This window comes from Jaculus jaculus, chromosome 8, assembly GCF_020740685.1.
Source record: "Jaculus jaculus isolate mJacJac1 chromosome 8, mJacJac1.mat.Y.cur, whole genome shotgun sequence".
Lineage (NCBI taxonomy): Eukaryota > Metazoa > Chordata > Mammalia > Rodentia > Dipodidae > Jaculus > Jaculus jaculus.
The window spans coordinates 108673457-108699094 of NC_059109.1; the positions used below are offsets into that span (position 1 = coordinate 108673457).

Consider the following 25638-nt stretch of genomic DNA (forward strand, 5'->3'; position numbering starts at 1 on the left):
TTCCCAAGGACTCGTTCTACAGCCCTCAGTCTTCACTTCCCCGCTCTCGGGCCCTGCACAGCCTGTCTGTCCCAGCTCATCTTCCTTAGGGCCCCCATGTCTGGCCCTATGAGTTGTAGTCCTGCCATCTTTCCGATCTGCCTGCCCATGTGTTGAGCAGTTCCAAACCCTCAGCCTCCATGGCAGCAGAGGACTCGGGTAGAAACCCAGCTCCCTCAGAAATGCAGCAGGAGCCTGGCGTGGCAGCACACACCTTTAATCCCAGCACTCGGGAGGCACAGGGAGGAGGATAGCTGAGAGTTCAAGGCCACCCTGCGACTACATAGTGAATTTCAGGTCAGCCTGGGCTACCTCAAGGGAAAAAAAAGCAGGAATACCCCAAAACCTGCCCTCTTAGGTGTTGCTCCCCTGCTTGTTGACAAGGTCTGGGCTGGCTGCTTAGGTATTCGGCACCCTTGGGCTTATAGCTTATCACCCCACAAGCCCCTGGGATTTCAAAGTAAACTCAGCAGGGCTCCTGGCAAGACTCCTGTCACCTTAACTCTATGAAAAAGTTGACACAGCTTTGCTTTGAGATGATCAGCCCTTTATTTATGATGACTTCTTAACAGCACATTTCAGTCCCGCCCAGTGCTCTGATGCTAATAGACCAGGAGATGGATGTGGGATGCTCATGGAGTCAGGCCTAAGTGAGCCTCCTTCACAGCCCCCTTAGGGCTTCTCCCCTGACCCCCTGCTCTAGTAATGCCATCAGAGGGCTCAGGCCCCGCCCTGAAGCTAGGCACACAACATTAGGAAAATTTAGAAGAAAACATGACCTAATAGTTAATCTGGCCAGGAGGCGCTGGCACTTCCATCTGCCTCTCACTAGTGAGAGGGCCAGGCTGGGCAGAGGGCGGGGAGAGCGTGCGTGGTGGTTGTCACGGTCGTGGTCTCACTGGAGAGGCAGAGGTCAGTGGCAGCGGAGAACAGGCACCTCAAAACTGTGGAGCCAGGGGATGACCCAGACCTCGGAGTAGCAGCTCAGAGTCTGAAACAAAGAAGGACCCACGTGAGGACTCTGACCTGCCACAGAGGTCCTGCCTGCCTTGGGCAGAGTGTATGTGTGTGAATGTGTCGCTTCTCCCCAGCCCCCTGGATTTTATTTTGAAATTTTCAGACCTACCGAAATGTTGGAGTGACTAAAACTATACTTGTCACCTGGATTTATGAATTGTTAAATTTTTCTACATTGCTTTTTCTCTGTAAAAAGATCATGTGTGATGATACAGCTCATCTCCTATATGCTGGGCCATATATATGACATGCCTGATGGATGTATATGCCATATATATGATTTCTGAGTTACTTGAAAGCTTTCCTTGCTGTAATCTCCCCCAAATCCAGAGGGTTTCTCTCCAGAGAGGCACCTCAGGAAGTGAAGGGCAGGTGGCATGGGCCATGTGAGGGCTAGGAGGACGCTGCCATCCTGTGTCCCTGGGAGAGTCCCCACTCCCTGCTGGCCTGTGTCCGTGTGTTAGGAGGGGACACTGCGAGGAATGAGGGTTGGAAGTGCGCTGTCAGAGAAGGCACCTTGACCCAGAGTGGAAGTGGGTAGAGGGTGGGCCAGGCTCTTCTGTCTAACCTGCTTCAAGGTGGGGTTGCTCTGGAAGTCACAGTGGTCCAGACAGGCGTGGGTGTTCTTTCTGCATATAGTTCTGCTGATTTCCACCTCCAGCATGTATTTCAAGCCTTTTACCACCTGAAGAAACCAAAGATCAGAGACCTGGACTACTTGGCACAGGTTCAAGGGTGGCAGCTCCCCCACTAAGAGGGGTGGCAATGGAGAAGAAAGCTCGGGACTTATCAGAAGAGCTGCTGCAGAGGAAAATGTCTATAATTCAGCCATCCCTCCCCCTTGCCTAATGGCAGTGCCAGATCTGCTCTCCGACGAGGATCTTGTGTCCTCTCTTATGCCCCAAACTCTGCCTTCGGTGGGGATGTCAGGCTGGAGTTGCCCCAAGCCACAGGTGAAGTCCTGATTTGTCTTATCTGCAACTTAACCCACTCTGCAGCCCCCTGGTGTGTAAATGGATGTCGGGCTTGCTGACCTCCACAGGCCCCCAAGTGGCTTCTCCTTGCTCCTGGGCACTGATATTGGGCTTCAGAGTAGCCCTTCTCCACTTAGGCACGACAGTGACTTCGCTCTCTCTCCATCTGTGGTCTCTGAGTAGCCAGGGAAGTTTTTCTAAGTAAAACTTTGACTCTCAGTCCTACCAGATACCATGCAAAATAATGTCTCCAACATCACAAGGGCAGGGAAGGACAATGTCACATACCCCTCCCGGGAGAACCCTGGGCACTCGGGTCCAGAGCATCTCCCTGACTGCCTGAGGCTGGGCCTTGGAGTGCTGACATTGCCACATGCCAGACTGTCCCTGCAGCACACTTCCTAACACAAGAGCACACCACTCTTGGAGTTCGCAATTGCCACCAGGAGACTGCGGGAGCCCCCCGGACCCTGTGGCCCAGGGCAGACACGATGATGTGGAGCAGGCTCTCCTGCTGTCGCCTTCCTCTCCCTCTGGGCCCCAGCACAGAGTTTCCTACATCAGCGGACGCCTGCACTGTGTTCCTGGCTTCAGCAAATGATAGAGGTTGCCAGCCGTCTCCCTCCTGTCGTCCATGCCCACCACATGATTTTGGACAGGCCGAGCAAGGCTGGCTGTGCTCCACAGAGTGCCATGGAACAGGGAAGTGCTGAGCGGATACAGCGGGCACTAAGGAGGTCTTTGCGGGGTGGCATGAACAGGCTGGGGGCAGAGTGGGCTTGGCTCTGGGATGGGAACGAGCCCAGTGGGGAATGGTGAGGGGGAAGCCTGGGCCAGGCAGGGTGCCTGGATCCTGGTTGGACAGCTCTGATGTAACTTGTGCTGCCTCTCCTCCCCATAGCTGGCAGGGTGTCACTCAGCACACCACCCTGGGAGCCGCGTTTCTCATTCCCTGTACCTCCTTATTCCCACTGATGGGCTCTGGCCCCAAGGTTTGGTGGTTTACTTCAGGAAAGTCCCACGGCGGCTGTGCTGGGCTCTGGATGACCCTGGTTTTGACTGCTGCTTTCCCTTCTCCCCGCTTTGCTGTGCTTCCCAGAGCTGCCCTGAGGCGCTGGCCACCCGCCCTAGCCCTGCACCTGCACCAAGGCTCTGCTGATGTGGGACTCCTTGAACAAGAAGATGTCATTTGTGCAGTTGTTGAACTTTTCCACACTGTGCCTGGCTGCCTTGAGCACTTCTGGGTTGTTGGTCTTCACTGTTTTAGGAAATCCTGGCTTCACACCCGAGTTCAGATCCTGGGAACAAAAATCTGAAAGAAACCAAAGAGCCTGATGAAAACACAGAAGTCAGTGGAGCACTGAATCTAGGGGTCACGCCTCATTCATGGCATTGGTGGTGCCATCTCTCTCAGCTGTGTGGCCCAGGCCCCTTCTCCATCCATTTACATCATTCCCATGATGCTTTGTCCTTGAAGTGGAGGACAGGCACCATGCACTGTACAATGGTCATCTCTGTCCGCCAACCCCTGCCTACACAACCTTTTTCAGAATTTGGGGTGATTCTCAATGTGGCTTCAGGCAACAGACCCCTGAACAGGAAGTGGTCCAGTGTTAGGAGAATTCAGCCCAGCCTGGCCCTCAAGGCTGTCATACACTGGCCTCTGTCCCCTCAGCTTGGCCTGGCTAAAGGGAGCACGGATTAATATTCAGCACAGACCGCACCGACTGTGAGCTTGCCTGTAGCAGCTCCCAGGTTAAGGCCACAAGCCACACTCCCAGCCCTTGCTACAATGGGGAGGCTACATGGCCACAGCCCTCTACACGGGCAGATGGGCCTCTGTAAGCCTTACTGGAGAGGGACAAGGGAGAGGACAGGGTGACTGGTAATAGGGGATCTTTGTAGAAGAAATGACACATTGAGAAAGGTGGCTTTCCATTCTCACCAACGGTGAAAGGGCAGAATACAGAATGTGGTAATTTCCTAAGTTCTGAAGGGTGGGGATGCTGCCCTGAGCATGTGTGGACCCAGCATGTGGGTCTGTTGTTTAGCTCCTGGTTGCGGAATGCAGACAGATGTCCAGAGAGGGCACGCATAGCATGCCTGTTGCCCGTGTCCTGTGTCCTCAGAAGACTCCAGGACTCTGTTACCATAGAAAGAAGAGGATATAGAGGAGATGGGAAGGGGGCAGATGCTTGTCTGGGACCAAGGTTCCTAGCAATTGGAGCCCTGAGAGGGTTCTCTGAGCACCCCATCCTTTAGCTAAGGACATCAGGCCCTGGTGGCAGCATGAGAAAGGATGGCAGCCCTGTGGGTGGGAGTGGGACTCACCAGCAGAGCTGAGGAAGGGCCTGACCACGAACTTACAAGACGTGGGTGATGCTAAGAGTGCCCCAGCCCCTCCCCCAGCACCTCACCGACGCCAGCCCTGAGCCACCTGCGCTGAGACTCCTGGGTAGAGGCGGTCATTGACCATTTCGTAGGTGACGTGGCAGGCTGAAAGGGGTTCCAGGATCCCCAGCTAGCAAGTATATCCTCAGACTCCAGAGTCAGTGTGAACTCTGGGTGCTCACTTGGGTCCAGGGGCAAAGCTCTGAGGCGGGGGATGGCTCAGAGCAGCTGCAGCAGGCTCCTGGGCAGTTGGACATGGGCAGGGGGCGTGGGGAGGGCTTTGTCCAGCTTTGCACACCAGCAAGAAGGTGACATGGTCAGTGACAGGACACTGACGGTCCTCCAGAGCAAGGACTCTCCCATAATATCACACTACCGCCCTGTGGATTTGGCCGCTCTGCTACGTGAGGCCCAGGGGAGGCAAGCAGAGAATGCAAACCATGGAGTACGAATAATGAAGTCCCAGCCAGCTACGACCCCCAGGGCACGGCACGCCCTCTCCAGGAGACCCCACACCCCGGCTGAGGAGGATTTGGGGCTTGAACACTAAGCTGCTTCTGGTTTCCCCTTGTGCACCCAGGGTGAGAGAACAGGAGACAAGCCAGGAAGGGTGGGCCTCCTGGAGAGCACTAAGTGGGCAGGAAGCAGGGGGAGGCAGGGTCTGTGGGCTGACCTCAGCTCACTGCTGTCTCTTGCCTTCCTCACCAGCGCTGTTAACTACCTGTTTGCTGACCACCTCCTGAGTTACGTGGCTCATCCCTATCTCTGAGAGCAGAATCTGGCTGCCTCCTACTCTTGCCCTGTCTCCACTGACCCTCGAACCACAGCATGGACACTGTATCAGGTCTAAGAGCCTGTCCCTCCCACAGTGCTACTGAGTTTATGGCTCTCAATTTGTTAATTATGAATGGGGGGAACCCTTGTCCTTCCTGAACACTTTCATGAACACGGTGTGCTTACCTATGGTCAGATCTGACCTGCTCTAAGGAGGAAGAATGGCAAAAGCTGACTTATGCCTGTGTTTGTCCCCACATTGGGTGGCTGATGGCCTGTGATGAACTTCCTTGTTGGGCACAAGCAGGACCCTCTAGGTCTCCATCTAGGGAAGGACTCTTCTTGCTGGAGAGGGCATTGCCCAGCTGTCTTCAGGGGAGCAGACTCTCATGTCTATGTGGAGACCATGTTGGCTGAGCCAGCTATGCCCCAGCATTCCAGCCACAGAAAGTCCCCCCTCCTGCCACCACCTCCTGTCCACACTGGCCCCCAGAGTCCCGACTGCAGGAAGGATTAGAATGTCTAATCGTAGGTTGGGGAGATGGCTCAGTGGTTAAGAGCACTTGCCACTTAGGCATAAATTTAGGCTTGGGAGGGTCCAAGACAGCTTGAGTTCAAATCCCCCAGAACCCACATTAAAAAGAAAGTTGGAGCCGGGCATGGTGGTGCATGCCTTTAATCCCAGCACTCAGGAGGCAGAGGTAGGAGGATTGCCATGAGTTTGAGGCCACCCTGAGATTCCATAGTGAATTCCAGGTCAGCCTGGGCTAGAGTGAGACCCTACCTCGAAAAACCAAAAAAAAGAAAAAGAAAGTTGGTCACACATCTGTAACCCCAATACACAGTGGGTGGACTGTGGAGAATCACTGGGGCTTGCTGACCGACAGCAGCCCTGGGTTGAGAGAAAGCCGGTGTCCAGTAAGCACATGGTTGAGTGATGGAGAAGTGGACCTGAAGGCCTCTAGCCACCACGTGCACAGCATGCCCCACACATAACACACCACACCACAGTCCTCTAAACACACACATGTGCATGCAAAGTTAAAAAGTCCAGTCATTGAAGCCGGGCGTGGTGGCACACGCCTTTAATCCCAGCACTCGGGAAGCAGAGATAGGAGGATCACTGTGAGTTCGAGGCCACCCTGAGACTACAGAGTAAATTCCAGGTCAGCCTGGGGCTACAGTGACACCCTACTTCGAAACCCCCCCCCAAAAGTCCAATCATTGAGATCTCTAAAGCCAAATCATGGCATTAGGCAGGAAGGATGTGCCATTAGATAAAAGCTGTCTGACTGTCCCCATCTGTCCCTCTGTTGGGCCCTAGCACAGCAGAAAACAGACGTTGCTCCTTCGTTCCTTGAGACTGCCTCCAGGCTTAATCCCAGATGCCCACTCTGCCTGAAGGCAGCTGCTACCAAAACTCCCAATCCCTTGCCCAGTGCCTTCCTGGATCTCCAAGCCGGGAGAATGTACTAGGAAGACTTGGGATAGGCCAGGGCCCCAGGCAGCCCACTGCCACTAGGCAGTCTTGGACAGTACACTGAGAAGTGGCCAGGCAATCCTCTTACCTGGAGGGTTTTTCCCATGGGTGCTGGATGCCAGGCAGCAGATGGTGAGCAGCACCACCAGCCACATGGTCGCCTAGGCAGAGGGCAGCAGGCGGCGGGGCCAGAACCTTCCTATATAAGCTGAGCCCAGGGGCCAGGGTGGGCAGGGCAGCCTGCTTGGGGCTGGGGGGCGTGGTTTCAGGCTGAATCATCTTGACCAGAAGCTCTTCATCTCCAGGTCTAGGGGCCACAAAGCAACCACTTCCTTTATAGAACGTTCCAGGCCACAATCATTTACTGGGGGAGGAGGAAGAGAAGTGAGAACTATGACCGAAGCCTGGTGCCATTTTCTACCCAGAACTACAGCAGATGCTGCCATCAAAAAAACGGAGGGGATTTTCAGAGGCAGAATCATATGACTGTCATTCTCTAAATTGTAGCATGCTCCCTGCCCCAATCCTGGTGTCCTAGGTAGCCCTCGGTGGAAGACCCTCCCATACCTTGCTGTGAGTATAAGTGGACATCTCTCCTTCTGGCCAACTTGGGCTCAAAGTTCACAAAGAAGAAAGAGTGTGTGGCCAGAGGTCTGGCCCTAGAAGGGCCCCTGCTTACTAACAGGCCTAGAGGTTAGAGGTGGGCACCTGAAGCCTGCCACTAGAGTTTGAAACTGGGTTGATTTTTTTTTCTTTTTTTAAATTATCTTTTTTAAACAACTTCCATAATTATAGACAATAAACTGTGATAAGTCCCTCCCCCTCCACTTTCCCCTTCACAGCTCCATTCTCCAGCATATCCCCTCCCCCTCTCAATTAGTCTCGCTTTCATTTTGATGTCATCTTTTCCTCTTATTGTGATGGTCTTGTGTAGGTAGTGTCAGGCACTGTGAAGTCATGGGTATCCAGCCCATTTTGTGTCTGGAAGAGTGCATTGTAAGGAGTCTTACCCTTTTTTGGGCTCTTACATGCTTTCTGCCACCTCTTCCACAATGGACCCTGAGCCTCAGAAGGTGTTGATAGAAATATTACAGTGCTGAGCACTCCTCTGTCACTTCTTTTCAGCACTGTGATGCCTTCTGAGTTATCCCAAGGTCACTGCCATCTGAAAAGAGAAGCTTCTGTAACCAAAAGTGAGAATAGCATTAATATATAGGTATGAACATTAAGAGAAGTGCTTACTGGACAGTTTGGTGAGCATAGTATATACATTTAGCCAGACACCAGCAGATTTTACACCCCTAAGGCTCATGACTCCCCTGTCATCGATTTTCAGTATCAAGGATGTATTCCCTCCTGTGGAGCAGGCCTCCAGTCCAGTTAGAGAGTCGTTGTTTTCCCCCATAACAGACATGCCACTGTTGCACCCATTGGCTCATTTGGCCTGGCTCCCAAACTTAAGGCTTGCAGTGCCCATTGTTGTTAATCTCCATTGATGACTTCTCTCTCTCCCTTGGAGGTGCGTGCAGTGTAGCTTTTTCCAGCTTTCTGTCAGCTGGTCTACACAGAGGAGGTTTTCAGTTTAGCTCCAGCAAGATTTCTCAGTGACCTTGCAGCCCAAGCAATGGTTTTTGTTTTTGTATTTTTGAGGTGGAGTTTCACTATAGCTCAGGCTGACCTGGAATTCACCATATAGCCTCAGGTGGCCTCGAAGTCATGGCAATCCTCCTACCTCTGACCTCCTGAGTGCTGGGATTAAAGGCATGTCCACCATGCCCGGCTAAGGATTTTATTTAATACCCACTGACCTTGACTAGAACAGCCTGTATGCCTCAGTTATTTCCTGGGATGTTTGTTATGAGGCTTTGGACACTTTGGTGTAAAAAAAAAAAAAAAGAAAGAAAGAATGCTCAGGACTGGAGTAGAGAAAGTTCTACTGGCTTCAGTGTGGAGAGGTCTACACACCCCTCAGATCTGGCCACACAGGTAACAGGAAGGATGCGTGGACCTCTTACCCTAGGTAACCCATGGGTACCCAGGCTGCGAGACACACAGATTCAATCAGGTCCCAGAGGAAGCTTTGCCCCAGCAGATCCTGCTGAGTCCTACTGAATTCCACGAAAGGGAGGTCAGGGTATAAGGGACCCAGGCAAGCCACATGAGCTCTGAGGCCCCCTCAGGTTCCTGGCTGCTGTGAGACTGTGGTAAGGACTATCAGTAGGGTATTCAACACTGTTCATGGTGGTAGCATTCTGCAAGTGGTGGCCCCTGCCTCCTCTGGGTCCTAGGATTGGCATCTTTTGGCTGTGGAGATGGGACACAAGGTCTTCAGTATATATTGGATTTAGTGCTAGCCTCTGTCTCAAACATCCATTGTGTTGTGTGTCTGTGTGTGTGGGGGGGGGGGGTCAGAACCTAGCCCTGGGACTAGAAACATGGTTCAGTGAGTAAAGTGCTTGCTGTGAAAGCATGAGGGCCTGAATTTGGATTCCCCAGTATCCACGTAAAAATGCTGAATGTGGCATGCTTGTCTGTAATCCCAGTGCTGGGGAGGCTGAGATAGGGGATCTCTGAAGCTTACTGGCTAGCAAGTCTAGTTGAAGCTTTAAGTTCAGCAAGAGACTCTGTTGCAAAAAATAAGGTGGAGAGTAACTGGCCATCATAAACATGCATGCACACACACACACGTGTATGCATACTCTCACACACACATATGTGTGCCCCTCATGAATCCGCACACATGCATGCACACAACACACATCAAAAACAATAGCAGCAACAACAAATGAACTCCTAATTCCCATGGATAGGAGCAGGCTGTTGTAGTTCCAATAGTGAAGAGAGCATCAATAGTTCAGGTATGATTGGCAATAGAGATGAGCAGCCCATCTCTGCTGGAGACCCCTCGCCCATCAAACACATGCTAGAAGAAGCTTCCAGACAATTATGCCTATGGTATTTGTGATCATTTTTGGAAATCTAATACCTGATAAGGTTGGCTTCTTGATCAGTTGGTGGCAATAGTGAAATAAAAAAAATATCACATTTCTGAGACACCCCCTTTCTGCGTCATTCACATGGAGAACCCCTTCCCTCACAGTAGGCACAATTTGATTGTGCCTTGGCTAGAAAGAAGAAATAGATTAACAATTCATGAGCCATCATTGGTGACTCATCTGGATGGTCGGGGCCTCACAGGTACAGGACTAATTGAGGAAGAGATGGAATAGATCTCACTGAATTGGCAAAGGGTATATATGTCCCCTGTGAATGCCCCCAAAGGGTGGCTGCAGCAGAGGAAAGAAGGATTTCAGACGTGAATGGATGGGGTGACTTGCTCTGTGGATACCAGCCAGATTCCTCCTCCAGTGACCCCTGCCACCCCTTAGATGACCTTGTGAACAAAGTGATGCTAGTGGCAGAAACAGGAGCTATGCAGGGCTCAACATGGGCCTCATCTCATCATGGTCTTCTGGAGACTTCTGGCACTGGCTTGAGGCCTAAAGGCTTTGGGGCTTTGGAGGTCAGTGGAGTTCTAAGTCAAGTCCATACCACAGTGGGCCCAGTGACCCATCCTCTGTGTGTGTAGTCACTCAGATACAAACAAAATTATGACAGACTGGACAATATGACCCAGGTCACAAAAAAAAATAAAAACATGTCTGGCTCACCAGGGAGTGGAAAAGGTCTCTGGGACTTGGAAGCTGCACAGGGGCCAGGACACTACTGAGGGCAGCACCTCAACCGGTGGCTCAGTCAGACCTGTCCTCTCTGCCTTCCCAGCTGGACTCCTGATGGACCCTTCCTGTACCCCAGTCCTCTGTTGTGGACATCAAGCTAAATTGGGGAGATGTGGACATCAAGCTTGTTCACAACAGGGTAATCTTCGTACAAGCTAAGCCTGAGGACATGGAAGGCCGTGCACCTTGGGTCACAGCTTCTCCCAAGATTTCCTGATGAAATGATCATGAACCAAACAACTTGTGAATGCGATCTGAACTGATATGCACAAGTCAATCAACTCAGTATGCCGGTAATTGCAAACAGTCTTTCAATTTGGCCATAGCTCCCCATAGTTTTCTTTTTCTTTTTAGAGAGAAAGAGGAAGAGGCAGAGAGAGAATGGGTGTGCCAGGGCCTTTAGCCACTGCAAATGAATTCCAGATGCATGCGCCCTCTTGTGGCACATGTGCTACATTGCACACTTGCATCACTGTGTGTCTAGCAACATGGGACCTGGAGATTCAAACATGAGTTCTTAGGCTTCAGAGGCAAGCGCCTTAAGTGCTAGGCCATCCCTCCAGCCCTCCCCATAGTTTTATATTGATTAATCTTAAATAAAAGCTTGGGGCTGAAGAGATGGCTTAGTGGATAAGGTGCTTGCCTGAGAACCTAAGGACCCAGGTTTGATTGCCCAGTACCTACATAAGCCACATATACAAGGTGGTGAATGTATCTGGAGTTCATTTGCAGTGACTAGAGGCCCTGTGCACCCATTCTCTCTCTTATCTATCTGTCTATATCTCGCTCTTAAATAAATAATAAAATAAAACAAAAGATATGTTAAATAAAAGCTGTGAGTACAGTCTGTATGGGCGTCTCTCCAGGGAACCCCATGACCTCCTTTAAATCATATTCTCAGTGGTGTGCATTCATTTCATGTTCATCTAAACCACTAGATGGTGTGTACACTCTGCTGCTGGTTCCACCCTCATCAGCAACCCGCATCAAGGACACACACAAACACTTCAGGCTCTGCTTACATGTCTCCTTGTTGTACCACCTCTGCCTCCTCTCATGGCCCAGCTGGAGACAGGCTTTTGGGTTAAGGATCCTACTATATGTATAAGACCCTTGTTGCACTCAGGTTCACATTGCTGGTAGAAATCACCTGACCAAGAGCAGCTTGTGGGGTAAAAAAGAGGTTTATTTTGGCTTACAGGCTCAAGAGGGAAGCTCTATGATGGCAGGGAAAATGATGACATGAGCAGAGGGTGGACATCACCCCCTGGCCAACATAAGGTGGACCATAGCAACAGAAGAGTGTGCCAAACACTGGCATGGGGAAACTGGCTATAACACCCATAAGCCCGTCCCCCAACAATATACTGCCTCCAGGAAGCGTTAATTCCCAAATCTCCCTCAGCTGGGGACCTAGCATTCAGAACACCTATGTTTATGGGGGACACCTGAATCAAACCACCACAGCCCTGTGTTGCCTTGGGGTTATTCTCATAGGCTTCCCAAGCAAAAATAGTGCCTGGGATTGGAGTCTTACAGGGCACTTCACTGAGGTGGAACCACCCAGGTGGCATCACTCATCGCGGAGCTGCCTACAGAGGGAATGTCAGAAGCATGAGCTCAGAACTGCCCCCCAGAAACTTCCTTCAGTCCTCAGCATCCCAGGGGCACCCCTGAGAAGAGTATGAGGGGTCCCCACCCTGCCCCCTGCAGGCAGGAGGTCATCTGGCGCCTAGCTTCAGCGAATGGTGTGGACACGGCTTCCCAGCAGTTCACAAAGTGTGGCCTAGTGAAAATGGCTGCCTAGCCTCAAGCAGCTCCCTGTGAACCTTGTGCTACAAAGGTCCCCAGCCTGTGTCATTGTCAGCCATGAGGCACATGAGGAGGCGTGCTGGCTCTGGCACCTGTCATTCAGTCATCACGAAATAGTGAGGTTGTCTTCACCGATCATGGAATCTGGCCTCCCAGTGTGACCTGGATGGGGGATGGCCTGGATGGAGTCCACATGGAACTCAGGATGGTGGGTGTTCAAGGAGAAGCACCGGAGGAGAGGATTCAACTGTCTTTGGGGGTCATGCCCAACTGGAATTTTCTTAACCTTTGCCCAGGGTTGGATTTCAGGAAGTTTGTATTCAGACCTTCTGCTGCTTTGGGGTCCTCTAATGTGGATACTGGGGAATCAAACTCCGGCCCTTAGATTTTGCAGGCAAACATCTTAACCACTAAGCCATTTCATTGGGACAATGTAAATCTAGATAGTGAGCCTTGGGAAAAGATGTACTGATGTGACTAGTAATTCTCTCCCAGGGTAAAGACATACAACCTATGTGAAAGACCATGTTCCTTGGCTCAGAAACATGCAAGGACACACTAACACGGCAAGGGAATGTGTCCCAGTCAGTAATGTGACAGTTTCCTCAGGAAGGGGTACTGAGGCTTTAAGTCCTCAGACAGCATTGTGTATCCTGAGCAGAACGCACGTGCTTTTGTGAGTGAGATTCCACGTGGGGAAGTGGTGGGAGTTTGCACACCACCTCCTGGGCTGACAGTGACCCCTGGGCCTGGTGCTCAGCCACACAGCCTGCCCAGCCTTCCTCCCTGCTCTCTCCTGGGGCTGTGTGAGCCCATCCAGGTCCTTGTCCCCTCCACTGTCAACCTCCACAGCACTCCGCATCTCCCTCACCACTTAGGAGCAAAGAGACTCAGGAAAGGGATTCTCCAAGTGACACTGAAATACACAGGGCTTATTCATGACCGTGATGGCCCTGTGGTGAGATCACACCCCAAGTTTATTTATTCCTTCTGGGAGCTCTTTGCTCCTTCCACCAGCTCTTCTCCCCACTTCCTTCCCCAGCCTCTGGTCACCATCCTCTGCTTTCTACTTCAGCTTTCTCAGGCTCCTCATCACAGGGATGTGCAGGTCTTGCCTTCTAGGGACATAGGTATGGCTGATTGCTTACCATTTGAAATGTGTACATTTGCTCATTGAAAAATACATTATAGACCGCATGGAGAAGCAGAGGGCGCAGTGGCAGCGCCAGTGAGAGAAGCGCTCAGCGCAGTGGTGGAGAAGATGCAGCAGCGGCAGGACAAGCGGCGCCTGCAGAAGGCCCGCAAGAAGGGCTGGATCCTAATGATGGACATCTGGGTTGATTCCAGCTTTTAGCTATTACGAATTGAGCTGCTACAAACATGGTTGAGCAAAGCTCTCTGGTTTTTGGTTTGAAGGTTTTAGGGTACATGCCCAGTAATGGTATAACTGGGTCTGTTGGTATTTCTATAGTCAGCTTTTCCAGGAGTCTCCATATTGCTTTCCAAAGTGGTTGTACCATCCTGCATTCCCACCAACAGTGAATGAGTGTCCCTGCTTCTCCACATCTTCGCCAGCATTTATTTTCATTTGACCTTTTGATGTTGGCTATCCTTATTGGGGTAAGGTGGAATCTCATAGTTGTTTTAATTTGCATTTCTCTGATGATTAGGGATGATGAACATTTTCTTAGGTGTGTGTTTGCCATTTGTATCTCTTCCTTAGCTGGAGCTGGGAAACAAGTCAGAACCATATCCAAACACAAGCCCACTCTACAATATCAAGCTACCATCAATCACGGGGTGTAAGAGGGCCTACACCTATCAAACTGTCTATCAAAAAAGTAAGTGTTATCTCAATTTTCCGGGTGCTAACTTACTCTCCATTGGAGAATCTGCTTCTCTTTTCCAGATAGATGCAGATCCTAAGAAGAGAGCTGCCCCAACATACCTCAAAAGGGGCCCAACTGAAACTAAGGACAACTGGCGAAATAAGCAAGGGTGATGTTTTCCTGTGAACCGGATACCAGCACAAAGGGGAAGGAGATCGACGCAGAGAAAAATCAACTCCTACCAAATCAGAGAGCCAAAGCCTCAGAGGCCCCCAACACCTCAGCACTGAAGCAGACCAAAAATGAACCCAACATGGCTCAGGGAAATCTTGCGGAAGAGGGGGCGGAAAGAATGTCAGAGTCACATGTTGGGTCATGATTTGCAGAGACAATGTTAGCCCCCAATAACTGGGGGCTAACTCCACAATGCACGACCCATTTTCATTAACAAGGAGGGTCTAATGGGAGGGGGTAGATCACAGATGAGCCTAAATAATGGTACCAAACTGTCTGTATTTACTGAAAAGAAAACTAATAAATTAAATTAAAAAAAAAAAAAAGAAGGGCCGGATCCTGCCCCAGGACCTGGAGCGGACTGGCCTCTCCTGAGTGGCCAAGCCCCAGACCCCTGGGTAGGTGCTTTCCCCGCCCGCCTGGACTTGAGGACACTCCGGGCGGCATGTGATTGTGGTGCAGGACCACTGTGCTGATCTTGGGGCCCCCATGTGAGGTGAACAGAATCCTTGTACCCCACAGCTACTGTGAGGGCTCAGGTCATGTGCTAAAAAGAATGTTTCAACACTGCCCTTAAGAAACAGGGCCGTCACTGAGAGTTCATTTAGCTTTCCAGTTTATCACGAAATCCCTGTCCAGCCAACCTTGATAGTGAGCCGTATCTAGACGTAGTGTCAGAACATCTTCAGAAATCCAGAGAGCACAGATTGATGTCCTTGGTGTCACTTAGGTTTGCAGTTACTAAAACTGGAGAAAATTCCACTGTTGAGCATTGTTTAGGTTTTCTGACACAGGTCCAGACCAGCAAATCGAATGGTGCTTCCTGGTGAAAAGATTAAGAGCTGTTCATCTCGCACATGGGTGTCCCTCGTATAAACATCTCCTGGCAAGGATGAGTGCAATGGACAGTGACAGCAGCAACAAAAGTCTAGCAATGAAGGGTGCTGGTTGTTCTCACTAGGGTCGGGAGAAGAGAGTACATATTCGTAAAGAACAAAGTTTTCTTTCTAAGGTTTTTCATTTGTGGCAAAATTGGAATCTGCTGCATTGTGAAGTTATAAACTACAATGTGTTTTTTGTTTTCCTAAAAGTGAGGTTCACAAGGCAGTCAGATAAACTTTATTTCTTAAATATTTTTGGTGTTTATTTTTCCCTTTTAAAATTGATGTATTTATGAGTCCTCAGTTAGACAGTAGCACACATGTACACCGCTAAAAATGGTGTTTGTCAGGATCTAGTTAAAGATGAGCAACAAAGCACTGCGGGCTGTGCAGTGACCTGGTGCTCACCAAGCCCGTGCTCCTGCTCACTCTAATTCAAACAGTTCTGCGTTGTACTGAACAGAGACATTATTGCCGTTTCAAACATTTACCTTTGTTTCACACATACCTCCTCCCCCTTGTAACTAGTTGTCATTGAAAATATTTAAAAATTTTGCAATTAATTTGACAAACATGGATCAGTGTCAGTACATGTCATATTTTTGGACTCTGATTCACTAATAACATATGTGAGTAATTGAACAGTTTTGACATATGTCTAAAAATGGTTTTATGTTGTGACTTGTTAGCCTTTTTTACCCTTTTCCCTTAAGATTGCAAATTAAACTTTTAAATTCAAGTGCCATTTTTTTTCTTTTTCTTTTTTTTTTTTTGGTGGTGTGAAGGGAATTTTATATTTGTCATAGCTTCCCAAATACCTGTGTTGGAACATGGGCACTACATAAAATCCCTGAGGACTCTATGCTTAGTAAATATGTTAGCCCCAAATAACTCAGATGCTTATCACATCTTATTTAGAAGGGTGGAAGGTATTTTTCCTAAGGAGTGTCAATAGAAAATTTGTAGTTTTACCTTTTTTTCTTTCCTAACAACATTGACTTTTGTTGTTGCTGTTACCAGGTAGTGGTTCAATACATCTTAAGCTCATCTGATGAACACTATGTTGAATCCTGAGAGGTTGTTTGTATGGGAAGTCATCAGCTTGTGTACAATGAATTTAATAAACTCAAGTGATTGGATTTTTTGCACAAAAAAAAGAAAAATACATTATAGGACTGGAGAGGTGGCTTAGTGGTTAAGGCGCTTGCCTGCGAAGCCTAAGGACCCATGTTCGACTCTCCAGATCCCATGTGAGCCAGACACACAAATTTTAGGCAAGCACAAGGTCACACATGCCCACTAGGTGGCACAAGCATCTGGAGTTCAATTGCAGTGGCTGAGGCCCTGGCATGCCAATTCTCTCTCTCTCTCTCTCTCTCTTTCTCTCTCACTCATTCACTAAAATAAAAAAAAGAAAAGTACATTACAGATGCAAACATAGACAAAACACAGAAGTACATCTTGACCAGCCCACCCTCTTGGTTTCACAAACTTCCCTCCTGTCTTCCTCTTTCAGTGCCAGGATTTTATTTTTGGGCACCAGATGCCATGACCTAAACTGCATAAGCAGCTCATAATCTGACTCACTGGGCCCATGCCAGGCTTGATTTTTATGAGTCTGAGGCAGAGGCATAGCTGCAGGCTCACCACTTGTGACGCAGTTCTTCTGGAAGTGCTGGTGCTTTCACACTGGGCTTCTGTGGAAGCGACACCCTGTTCCAGGACAGAGTTGCTCAGCTCTCCCTCACCCACATCTTCCTTCACTGAACAGATGTTTTCTGTAGGTAGTATGAAAGGGTTTGACAGTACTTGGAAGATTTTATGATATCCTCAGAAATTATAAGGAAGGCATTCTTCTTGACTTTAAAATCAATTTTTGCTTACTTATTTGAGAGAGAGAAAGAGATAGAGAGACAGAGTGAGTATGGGTGCACCAAGGATTCCTGCCACTGCAAACTCCAGGTTCATGTGCCACTTTGTGCATCTAGCTGTACGTGGGCACTGGGAACTCAACCTAGGGCCATCAGGCTTTGCAAGCAAGTGCCTTTAACCACTTGGAAATCTCCCCAACCCCCTCTTGACTTTTTGCAATATTTTCACTGCCATCCATGTCTCTGTGAGGAGGTGGCAGGTCAGTTTCACCTTACCAAGCCACCATGGCCAGAGGTCATCAGCTCTCATACATCTGTGAGTCTTTCTTCATCAGAGGAGCTACCCATGAGCTGTACTCCACGGTCCACCTCCTCATTGCTCTGACAAGAAGTCCTGAGTATCAATACTGACTAATGATGCTAGATTAAAAACAATAAAAAGCAGCCCTAGAGGGACTTTAACTCCCTACAATGAAAAGGGAGAGCTACCTTAACCTACAAATGACCATCAAAGTCATAAAGAAGCAAGCACAAAACAATCCCAAATGTAGAAGGAGATGGGTGAGATGGCGCATACCTTTAGTCCCAGCACTTGGGAGGCAGAAGTAGGAGGATTGATGTGTGTTCAAGGCCACTCTGAGACTACATAGTGAATTCCGCCTGGGCTAAAGTGAGACCCTACCTCAAAAAACAACAATAACAACAACAACAAAGAAAGTAGAAGAAAATGTCAAGGTCAGAGCTGAAATTAATGAGATGGAAACTAAATATACATATTAGAAAGCATCAATGAAACACAGGATGGGTTGTTTGAAAGGATAAGCAGAACTGACTCACCTTTAGCCAAACTAAACAATAGAAATAGAAAAAGAGAAGACCTGAATGAACACCAGAGACAAGAGACCATGATGTGAGATCATAAACCAGAGGAGGCTCAGTGGGGACTCTGCTGTTCCGGCAAGTTTGTGCCTGCTGCTGCTTGTCCCTGGCCAGTGACCTGGTCTGACACACTCATCCCTTCCTACTCACCCCCACCACTCTAATCTCCTCTGGCGAAATGCCCTCATGAGGGTGCTCTGCCCGCAGTGACGGCTTCGGAGGCCGCCTGGTCTGGATCTGGAGTCCTTAATGGGAATGTGGAATGAGGCTGTGGTGGTTTGAATAGAATAGATGGCCCCCAATATATTCAGTTGTTTGTTTGTAGTTTGCATCTGCTGGCTACCTGGCTGGAGGCAATGTCACTGGGTGATCTTAAGGTGTGGTGGTAGGTTTCTGATTTCAATCTAAAGATATGCAAAGTGTGCCTAGCAGGAGTTCCTGAAGTGTGCTGTGGCTTTTCACTTTTTGGCTTGTACTTCTCTCTGCTTGGTCCTGTGAAAGCAGACCAGTTTCTTCTGCCATTATGGAACTTCCCCTGGATCTGTAAGCTTCAACAAATCCCTTCCACCATAACTGTGCCTGGTCTGGAAGTTCATCTCAGCGAACCTGAAGCTGTCTGCTACAGAGGTCTTAGGCCTGGAGAGCTCAGTTTGTCCCTGTGACTGATTCTCATCATAGCTCCATCATCATGCTGAGATGGAAGAGCCACCTTAGAAGGGACATTGGCACCAATTACCTGTGTCGCGAGCACTCTCAAAGATGATTGGTTGAGAGGATTCCGCTCACGAAGGTCAATGATACAGAGACACTGGTATACTTGCAAAGGAGTTTACTGGGATGAAAGTCACACACAAGCAAGTCCAAACTATCACAACTAATATTATAGCTAATATAATATATAACCAAATCATATTCATCACTACTAACACAAGAATATTTCTAACGAGTCTAACGTGTATATGACCTGATAACGCGAGACTTGAGTTGCGACGTTTCTGACGCTTTACGACCTGGTAACGCGAGACTTGGGTTGCGATGTCTCTGACGCTTTACGACCTGGCAACGCGGGGTCCGTGCTGCGACTTTTTCTCTCGGTTCGCGGTGTTTTCTCGGTTCGCGGTGTTTCAAGCCGAGTCTTGATCGTTCGGGACAGCGTGTTGGGCAGATGAATTCGGATCGGTGATGCATCTCGCGGAGGTCTCGGTCCAGACTGCTGAGTAACCTTTCAGTCAGTCATAGTGTCGGGAAGACTGAGCCAACGGTTGCTGAGCAGCTGGGGTTTTTATACCTTCCACTACTTATCTAGAGTTACACACACACACACATCTGCTAATCTCTACTATGTCACCGCACACAGCTTAGTCTTAGTTTTGCTTACAGGCTTTGACTTTGCACTTTTTACTCTCACAACAAACTTGTTTATCCTAAACTGGCCCTGGACCATATGCTGGTCCTTACATGCTCATAACAGCCTGTCACTCAGATATTCTGGAATGCTGAAGCTGACCATGGAATCTAGGATTCCAGTGTGACCTGGATGGAATAAACACGGAGAAGTAGGCGGGTGGGTGGTTGAGGCAGCGTGGGGAGGGGGGAGGATGAGCGACATCTCTCCTTGTGGCACCTGCCTAGCTAAGGTCTAAACATCGTTGTCCAGGGTTGGATCCCAGAATCCATGCATTCACAGCTGCTTTTGGGGCATCTGGGCAGAACAGCAGGAGGTTGCTGTAGTGAGCAACCCCTCAGGGCTGGGTGACAGTTGCAATGTTGATCTGGCTAAACAGCCTTGGGATAAGTGGGCTAATCTGACCAGTAATTCTCTCCCAGGTTAAAGCAGTATCAGCCCATGTGGAAACATGTTGCCCATCCCAGAAAATGATGGGGAGGACAGAAGAGCAGAGACGGGAATCTGCCCCATCTGCATTCTCTGACTGAGGCCCCCCTCTCAGAAGGCACAGGGGCTTCTCATTTCTAGATGGTGGGCATCCTTTTGGCCCAACCCTTATTCTGAGACAGATGTTTTCAAAGGCTACCACCTGGCCAGATATCCCTGTGACTGGCACTTCACATGCACAAAGGTGTGGCTGTTTACATACTTGATAACAGAGTTGTGGGAAAGGGATTCTATTAATGACGCTAAAATATACAGGACTTACTATTATATTTTATTTATTTATTTGAGACAGAGAGAGAGAGAGAGAGAGAGAGAGAGAGAATGGCCAGCCAAGGCCTCCAGCCACTGTAAATGAACTCCAGATGCATGTGCCACCTTGAGCATCTGGCTTATATGGGCCCTGGGGAATCAAACCTGGGTCCTTTGGCTTTGCAGGCAAGTGCCTTAACTGCTAAGCCCAAGACTTAATATTTTTAAAAGTTTTTTTTTTGTTTATTTTTATTTATTTAAGAGCAACAGACAAAGAGAGAAAGAGGGAGAGGGAGAGAGAGAATGGGTGTGCCAAGGCCTCCAGCCACTGCAAACAAACTCCAGATGTGTGCGCTCCCTTGTGCATCTGGCTAACGTGGGTCCTGGGGAATCTAGCCTCAAACCGGGGTCCTTAGGCTTCACAGGCAAGTGCTAAACCGCTAAGCCATCACTCTAGCCCTTAATATTTTTTTTGATAGAAATATTTTTTAACTTTTTATTGGAAATTTCCATACATACAGACAATATATCATAATCATTGTCCTTCCCCACCACTTTCTCTTCCCCCTTCTCAAATCCCCCCTCCACTGACTTTTTTCTTCTTTCCAATAGTCTCTTTTATTTTTTACAATAATTAATTATTTAATTAATTAAGAGAGAAAGGAGAGGCATGCCAGGGCCTCTAACTACTGCAAACAAACTTGAAACACATGTGTCACCCTGTTCATCTGGCTTATGAGGATTCTGGGGAATCGAACCTAGGTCCAGACAAGTGCCTTAATGACAAAACCATCTCTCCAGGCCTGGAAGAGCTTACTCTTGACCATGCTGACCCTGCCTGGCTATGATTCCTCAAGCTGGGTCTTCCTGAGTGACCCTTTGCTCCCTTGTGCCAACCGTCCTCCCCAGTCCTCCCCAGCTTCTGGCCACCACCACTTTCTAGGTTCCACATAAGGGACTGCTGTGGGCTTTCTCTCCTGAATTATAGATCTACTAAGTCATTTACCCCATAAATGTGCGCAACTATCATTTCTCAACCGAATCTGATGTACGGGATGAGGACTGTGGCGGGTCTTTGTGAATCACAGCTACCTCATCAGCTGGGGGAAAGGGCTCATCGAGATGGTGTTATTCCAGCATTGGAACGTGTTACCATATATAGGCATCATGGTATGCGACTTGAATATTTTTTTTTATTTACTTGAGAGAGCAAGAGAGGGAAAGAGGCAGACAGAGAGAAAGAGAGAGAGAGAGAGAGAATAGGCATACCAGGGCCTCCGGCCACTGCAAAATGAACTCCAGATGCATGCACCACCTTGTGCATCTGGCTTACATGGATCCTGGGGAATCAAACCAAGGTCCTTTGGCTCTGTAGACAAACACCTTAACTGCTAAGCCACCTCTCCAACCCCACGACTTGAATATATACAATCAAATTTATTTTGAAGAGAAAATTATCTTTGTATTACAGAGCCATGTTTCACATACAAGTTCTTGCTCAGTCCTGTGTGTGACTTTCATGATGGTAACAGTGTGCAGGGATAGCCTTGTCCTAGCTCTCTGTGCACATCATGATGTCTGATCTCCAAATGAACATGCAATGAGCAATAATAAAATAGGGGTCACTGTGGTTTCTAGATCTGGAACCTTCACTCAGTTTACAAATTCATGCGCAGGTTCTGCAGGATTTGGTTCCTATCACTGGGTGGCAAAGACTTGGTCATAAAGAGCCCCCACAGTCAGTGGGAAGTATGGCCAGCAGTCCCAGAGCCTTTTGGTGTCTTTTTACAGGGCTAGGGTGCTACATGCCCAGGTGGCCCAGGGGGACGGTCACACTGTTGCCAACCTTCTTCTCGGCCAGGTTCTTGTCTTGTGACCACAAATAATGAGGTATAGTGTTGGCGAAGTATGAATGAAACAAGGGTTTATTAAGTTAAGGAGAAAAGCTCTTGGCAGCCTCCAGGAGGGGACGTGAAGTGGGCTGCTGACAAGCCTGTGATGATACACTGAACTTCGGGGAGGAAGTGGGCTTTGGTTGTGGAAGGCGTGGCAGGGAAGGTGAAACAGTTTGTACCCTGCAATGTCTGTGCTTGGTCTCCAGCCACAGAATGTTCATGACCGTTGCCTATGATGTCAGCCAGGGACCCTCACCCCTCTGTTTTACTCCACTGCTCAGTCTACTTATGATCTCGATCACTAGGCATGACCTGGGTCAGTGCGCAGCCAGCTCCCCGGGTACTGGGCATGACCCAGGGGCAGGGAGAAAGTGGTATTCCAAAAGCACAGGACCTACCCTAGTGGAAGCCTGTTTCCGTTCCTGCGTACTTTAATTGGACTTGGAGAAAGCGTGAGGCTGTCCTCTGGATGGTAAGCCTTTGCTGGGGACTGTGTGCTTCTAACTTCACAGGTTCAAGGCCTGCTCAGGAGACAGAGATTATGTTGCCTCCTTATTATTGGGCCTGTATGTTGTGGAGGGGTGGGGGGAGTAAGGGCTTCCCCTTTGATAAATTTTCCTAATCTGGAGGGAGGGAGGCATGAGACTATGTCCTGGGGGTACTAATTCTACCCTAGGCACAGCATGTGACCAGATCCCTGGAGACTAGACCTTCCCAGGCCCCTTGGTACAGGGCCTACACTGAAGTAACATGGGTTTGGCCCCATGAGTCCTGGGCCACTCTGAGGTCAGAACGCTCTTGGCCCACTGAGTGCTGGGCTTGCCCTGGGAGGAGTATATAGTCATTCCCTTGAGTTTGGAGCTCTCCCTGAGATCAGTGTGCAGGTGACCCTGCAGGTACTTATCCTGACCTGGCGTGCAACTGGCCTTTTGAGTCTCGGACCTGTGCTGGTATCAACATGTGAGCCACATCTTGACAACTGCTCGCCCTGGGTACCAGTGTGTGAGTGGCTCCGGTGTGTAGATACGGTCCACACTGAGGTCAGCATGAAGGCGTCCACCCATGTGTTGGGCCTGCCATGGGCTCAGCCCTCTGGGTACTGCTCTTTCCCCGAGGTCAGTCTGTGGCAGACCTGTGTGCATTAAGACTGTGTTTGGGGCAATGCGCGGGAGGCCCACGAGGCACTGCTGTTGTGCTAAGACGTGTAATGTGGACTCCCTTGGTACTGGGCTTACCCTGGGGTCAGCTTGAGGTTGTCCCCTTAGCACTGGCCTGCCTAGAGATCAACATTTGTGTGCTTCCCAGTTATGAGTACTGCCCATGGGCAATGTGTGGTCTGCCCACTGGGTTCTTAGCTTGCCCTGGGAACAGTGTAAGGCCAACACTATGCCTACACTAGTGGAAAGTGTGTGAGTGGAACCCTTGGTGATGGGCCTGCTCTAGGGTGCGGTGTCTTTTGCCCTCTGGAGTGCTTTTCCTGCCCCTTGGGCAGTGTAAAATTAGGTCTCGTTACTGAGGTTGCCCTGGATAGCATGCAGATGGCCCCATGGACCCTGGGGTTTTCCCTAGTTGGAAGCATGCCAGCCTTCTAGGTGCCGGACATGACCTGGAATCAGTGTGTGGTGAGTCGCCAGGGTGCAGGGCTTGTCCCTGGAAGCTTCCTTGTTAAGAAGTCCGAACTCGGGAGAAGCACAAGCCACCTTCCTGGGTTCTTGGTCTGACTTGAAAGACAGCCTGCATCAGGTCCTCTGGGTCTGGTCATAAACTGGCAGAAGTGTGAGTGCACCCCCAGCTTCCGACTCTGCCCTACTGGGCAGCGTTCTGACTTACATAATATTAACCTGCCCTGGTGTCACCATTTGTCCACACATCCCCCACAGAGGGGCCTGGCCCTGAGGTCACTATGTGGTTGGCCTTCTGAGCAATGGTCCTATTTTGGGTTGGCAGCATGTCATCCTATTGGGTACTGGACCTGCTTTGAGATCAGCTTGCGTGTGTGCCCTAGGTACTTGATGTGACCTGAAGACAAGATGTAGTTGAGCCCAAGGATACTAGTCCTGGCTGGAGGTCACTGTTTGTGTGGCTCCATGGTAACTGGGTCTGCACAGGAAGCAGGGTACAGATAGTTTGTGGGGTCCTGGACTGGCCCTGAAGTCAATGTATGGTTGGCCCCATGGGTATTGCTTCTACACTGAAGTTAGCATGCGGACAGGCTCCTGGTTACTGAGCTTGTAATGAAGTCAGCTTTTTGGTGGCCCCCCTGGTTACTGGGCCAGCACTGGGAGAAGCATTCCCATAGCTTTCCTACCATGAGGTCACCATGTGGCTGTGTCCTGAGTATTGGTCCTGCCTTGAGTGGCACTGTGTGGGTAGCCTCCTGGAACTGGCACTGCCCCTGGGGCAGTGTGCTGGTACCTCATTGTCTCCTGGGACTTCTGTGGAGTCAGTGTGTAGAGTAATGCCTGGGTCCTGCTCCTGCCTTAAGGTTAGCAAGCAATGGGTCCCTGGTTGCTGGGCCTGTGGAGAGCTCAGCTTATGTGCATCTTCCCGGGTCCTGGGCCCACACATGGGTACAGTGTGCATCGCTCACTTGAGCACCAGGGCTACGCTAGAATTAAGATTCACACAGCCTCCTTGTTACTGGACCTACCCTGTTATCAGCGTGTTCTTGGACCCCCTGATATTGGTAACAGTATGAATCAGACCCGTGGGTTCTGGTCTTCTCGGTGGAAATGTGCAGGTGGCCATCTGTGTACATGGCCTTCCCTGAGGTCGGAATACGGTTGCTGCCATGGGTATCGGGCACATGCTACTGTCAACAGTGATCAATGTCTGGATAATTGTCACACCCATGTGGCAGGGTGGCCACAGTCCTCTAGGCACTGGCACTGCACTCAGGGCACTGTGAGGGTGGCCTCCTGGGTTCAAAGTCCACACTGAGGTTAGCATGCGTGTGACCTCTTGAATACTGGACCTGCCAGGGTGTGTACAGCTCCTGTCCTGTGTTCAGTCTGGGCCCGTCCCCTGTGTAACCAGGCCTGTAAGTGGGAAGAGTGTGCCACCCTCTGTGAGGTGTTTCTGCCCTGAGCTCAACCTACACTGGGCTTCCCTGACATTGGGCCTGCACCGGCGTGGGAGGCAGCATGTGGCAGTGCTTTTGTGTGGACGGCCCCTGTTGTAAAAACTGTCCTTTGGGCATGACCAGGCCATTGCCCTCCAAAATCCTAAGCAGTTAGGATTACAGGCAGGGAACCTGTACAATATTGGACCCATTTATGTTTTTTCATGATGGGGGAGCCTGAACTATAGAGGCAGTTAACTGTTACTTGGGGAGGGGCTTAACCTGTTCCACTCCTCACGGAGGCTTTATAAGCATTCAATGTGTGTAAGAAAAACATGATTCTCTGTGGTGTTAGCCACTTACAAACTGCAATATCTTGGGAGGAAAAAAAAATTTCTCATGGAGTTTCCTGTAAGTATCACCTCATCCGTACCCCTGTAGGGAGCCCTAAAGAAACCCTTTCATTGACCATGCTGTACTTCAGTGGGGTCATATTTTTGGACTATCTTAGTTCCCTTCTAGGGTCAATGAATGCTAGCCTGTCTGCCCAGTAGAAGGTCACAAACCAGACCCTTGGTACTAGGCCTGGAATGGAGGAAGTGTGCAGGTGACCTTGGG

General features: G+C 49.7%; 1 protein-coding gene across 1 annotated transcript; it reads right to left on the bottom strand.

The window, feature by feature from the left end:
- Nucleotides 1-830: 830 nt before the first annotated feature.
- Cst7 (cystatin F) lies at nucleotides 831-6830 on the bottom strand. The gene is made up of 4 exons (XM_004668038.2): nucleotides 6764-6830; nucleotides 3170-3342; nucleotides 1625-1741; nucleotides 831-1030 (listed from the first exon to the last, which is right to left on the bottom strand). The coding sequence occupies exons 1-4, from the start codon at nucleotides 6828-6830 to the stop codon at nucleotides 953-955; spliced, it is 435 nt and encodes a 144-aa protein (XP_004668095.1). The 3' UTR covers nucleotides 831-952.
- Between the last annotated feature and the right edge of the window lie 18808 nt (nucleotides 6831-25638).

What these genes read in the sequence shown, in the direction of transcription:
- Cst7 (XM_004668038.2), bottom strand. Translation starts at nt 6,830, where the DNA reads ATGTGGCTGGTGGTGCTGCTCACCATCTGCTGCCTGGCATCCAGCACC. An exon ending in CCATGGGAAAAACCCTCCAG is followed by an intron (nt 3,343 to 6,763) that starts GTAAGAGGATTG and finishes GGTTTCTTTCAG; the next exon opens with ATTTTTGTTCCCAGGATCTG. An exon ending in TCAGCAGAGCCTTGGTGCAG is followed by an intron (nt 1,742 to 3,169) that starts GTGCAGGGCTAG and finishes TGGTTTCTTCAG; the next exon opens with GTGGTAAAAGGCTTGAAATA.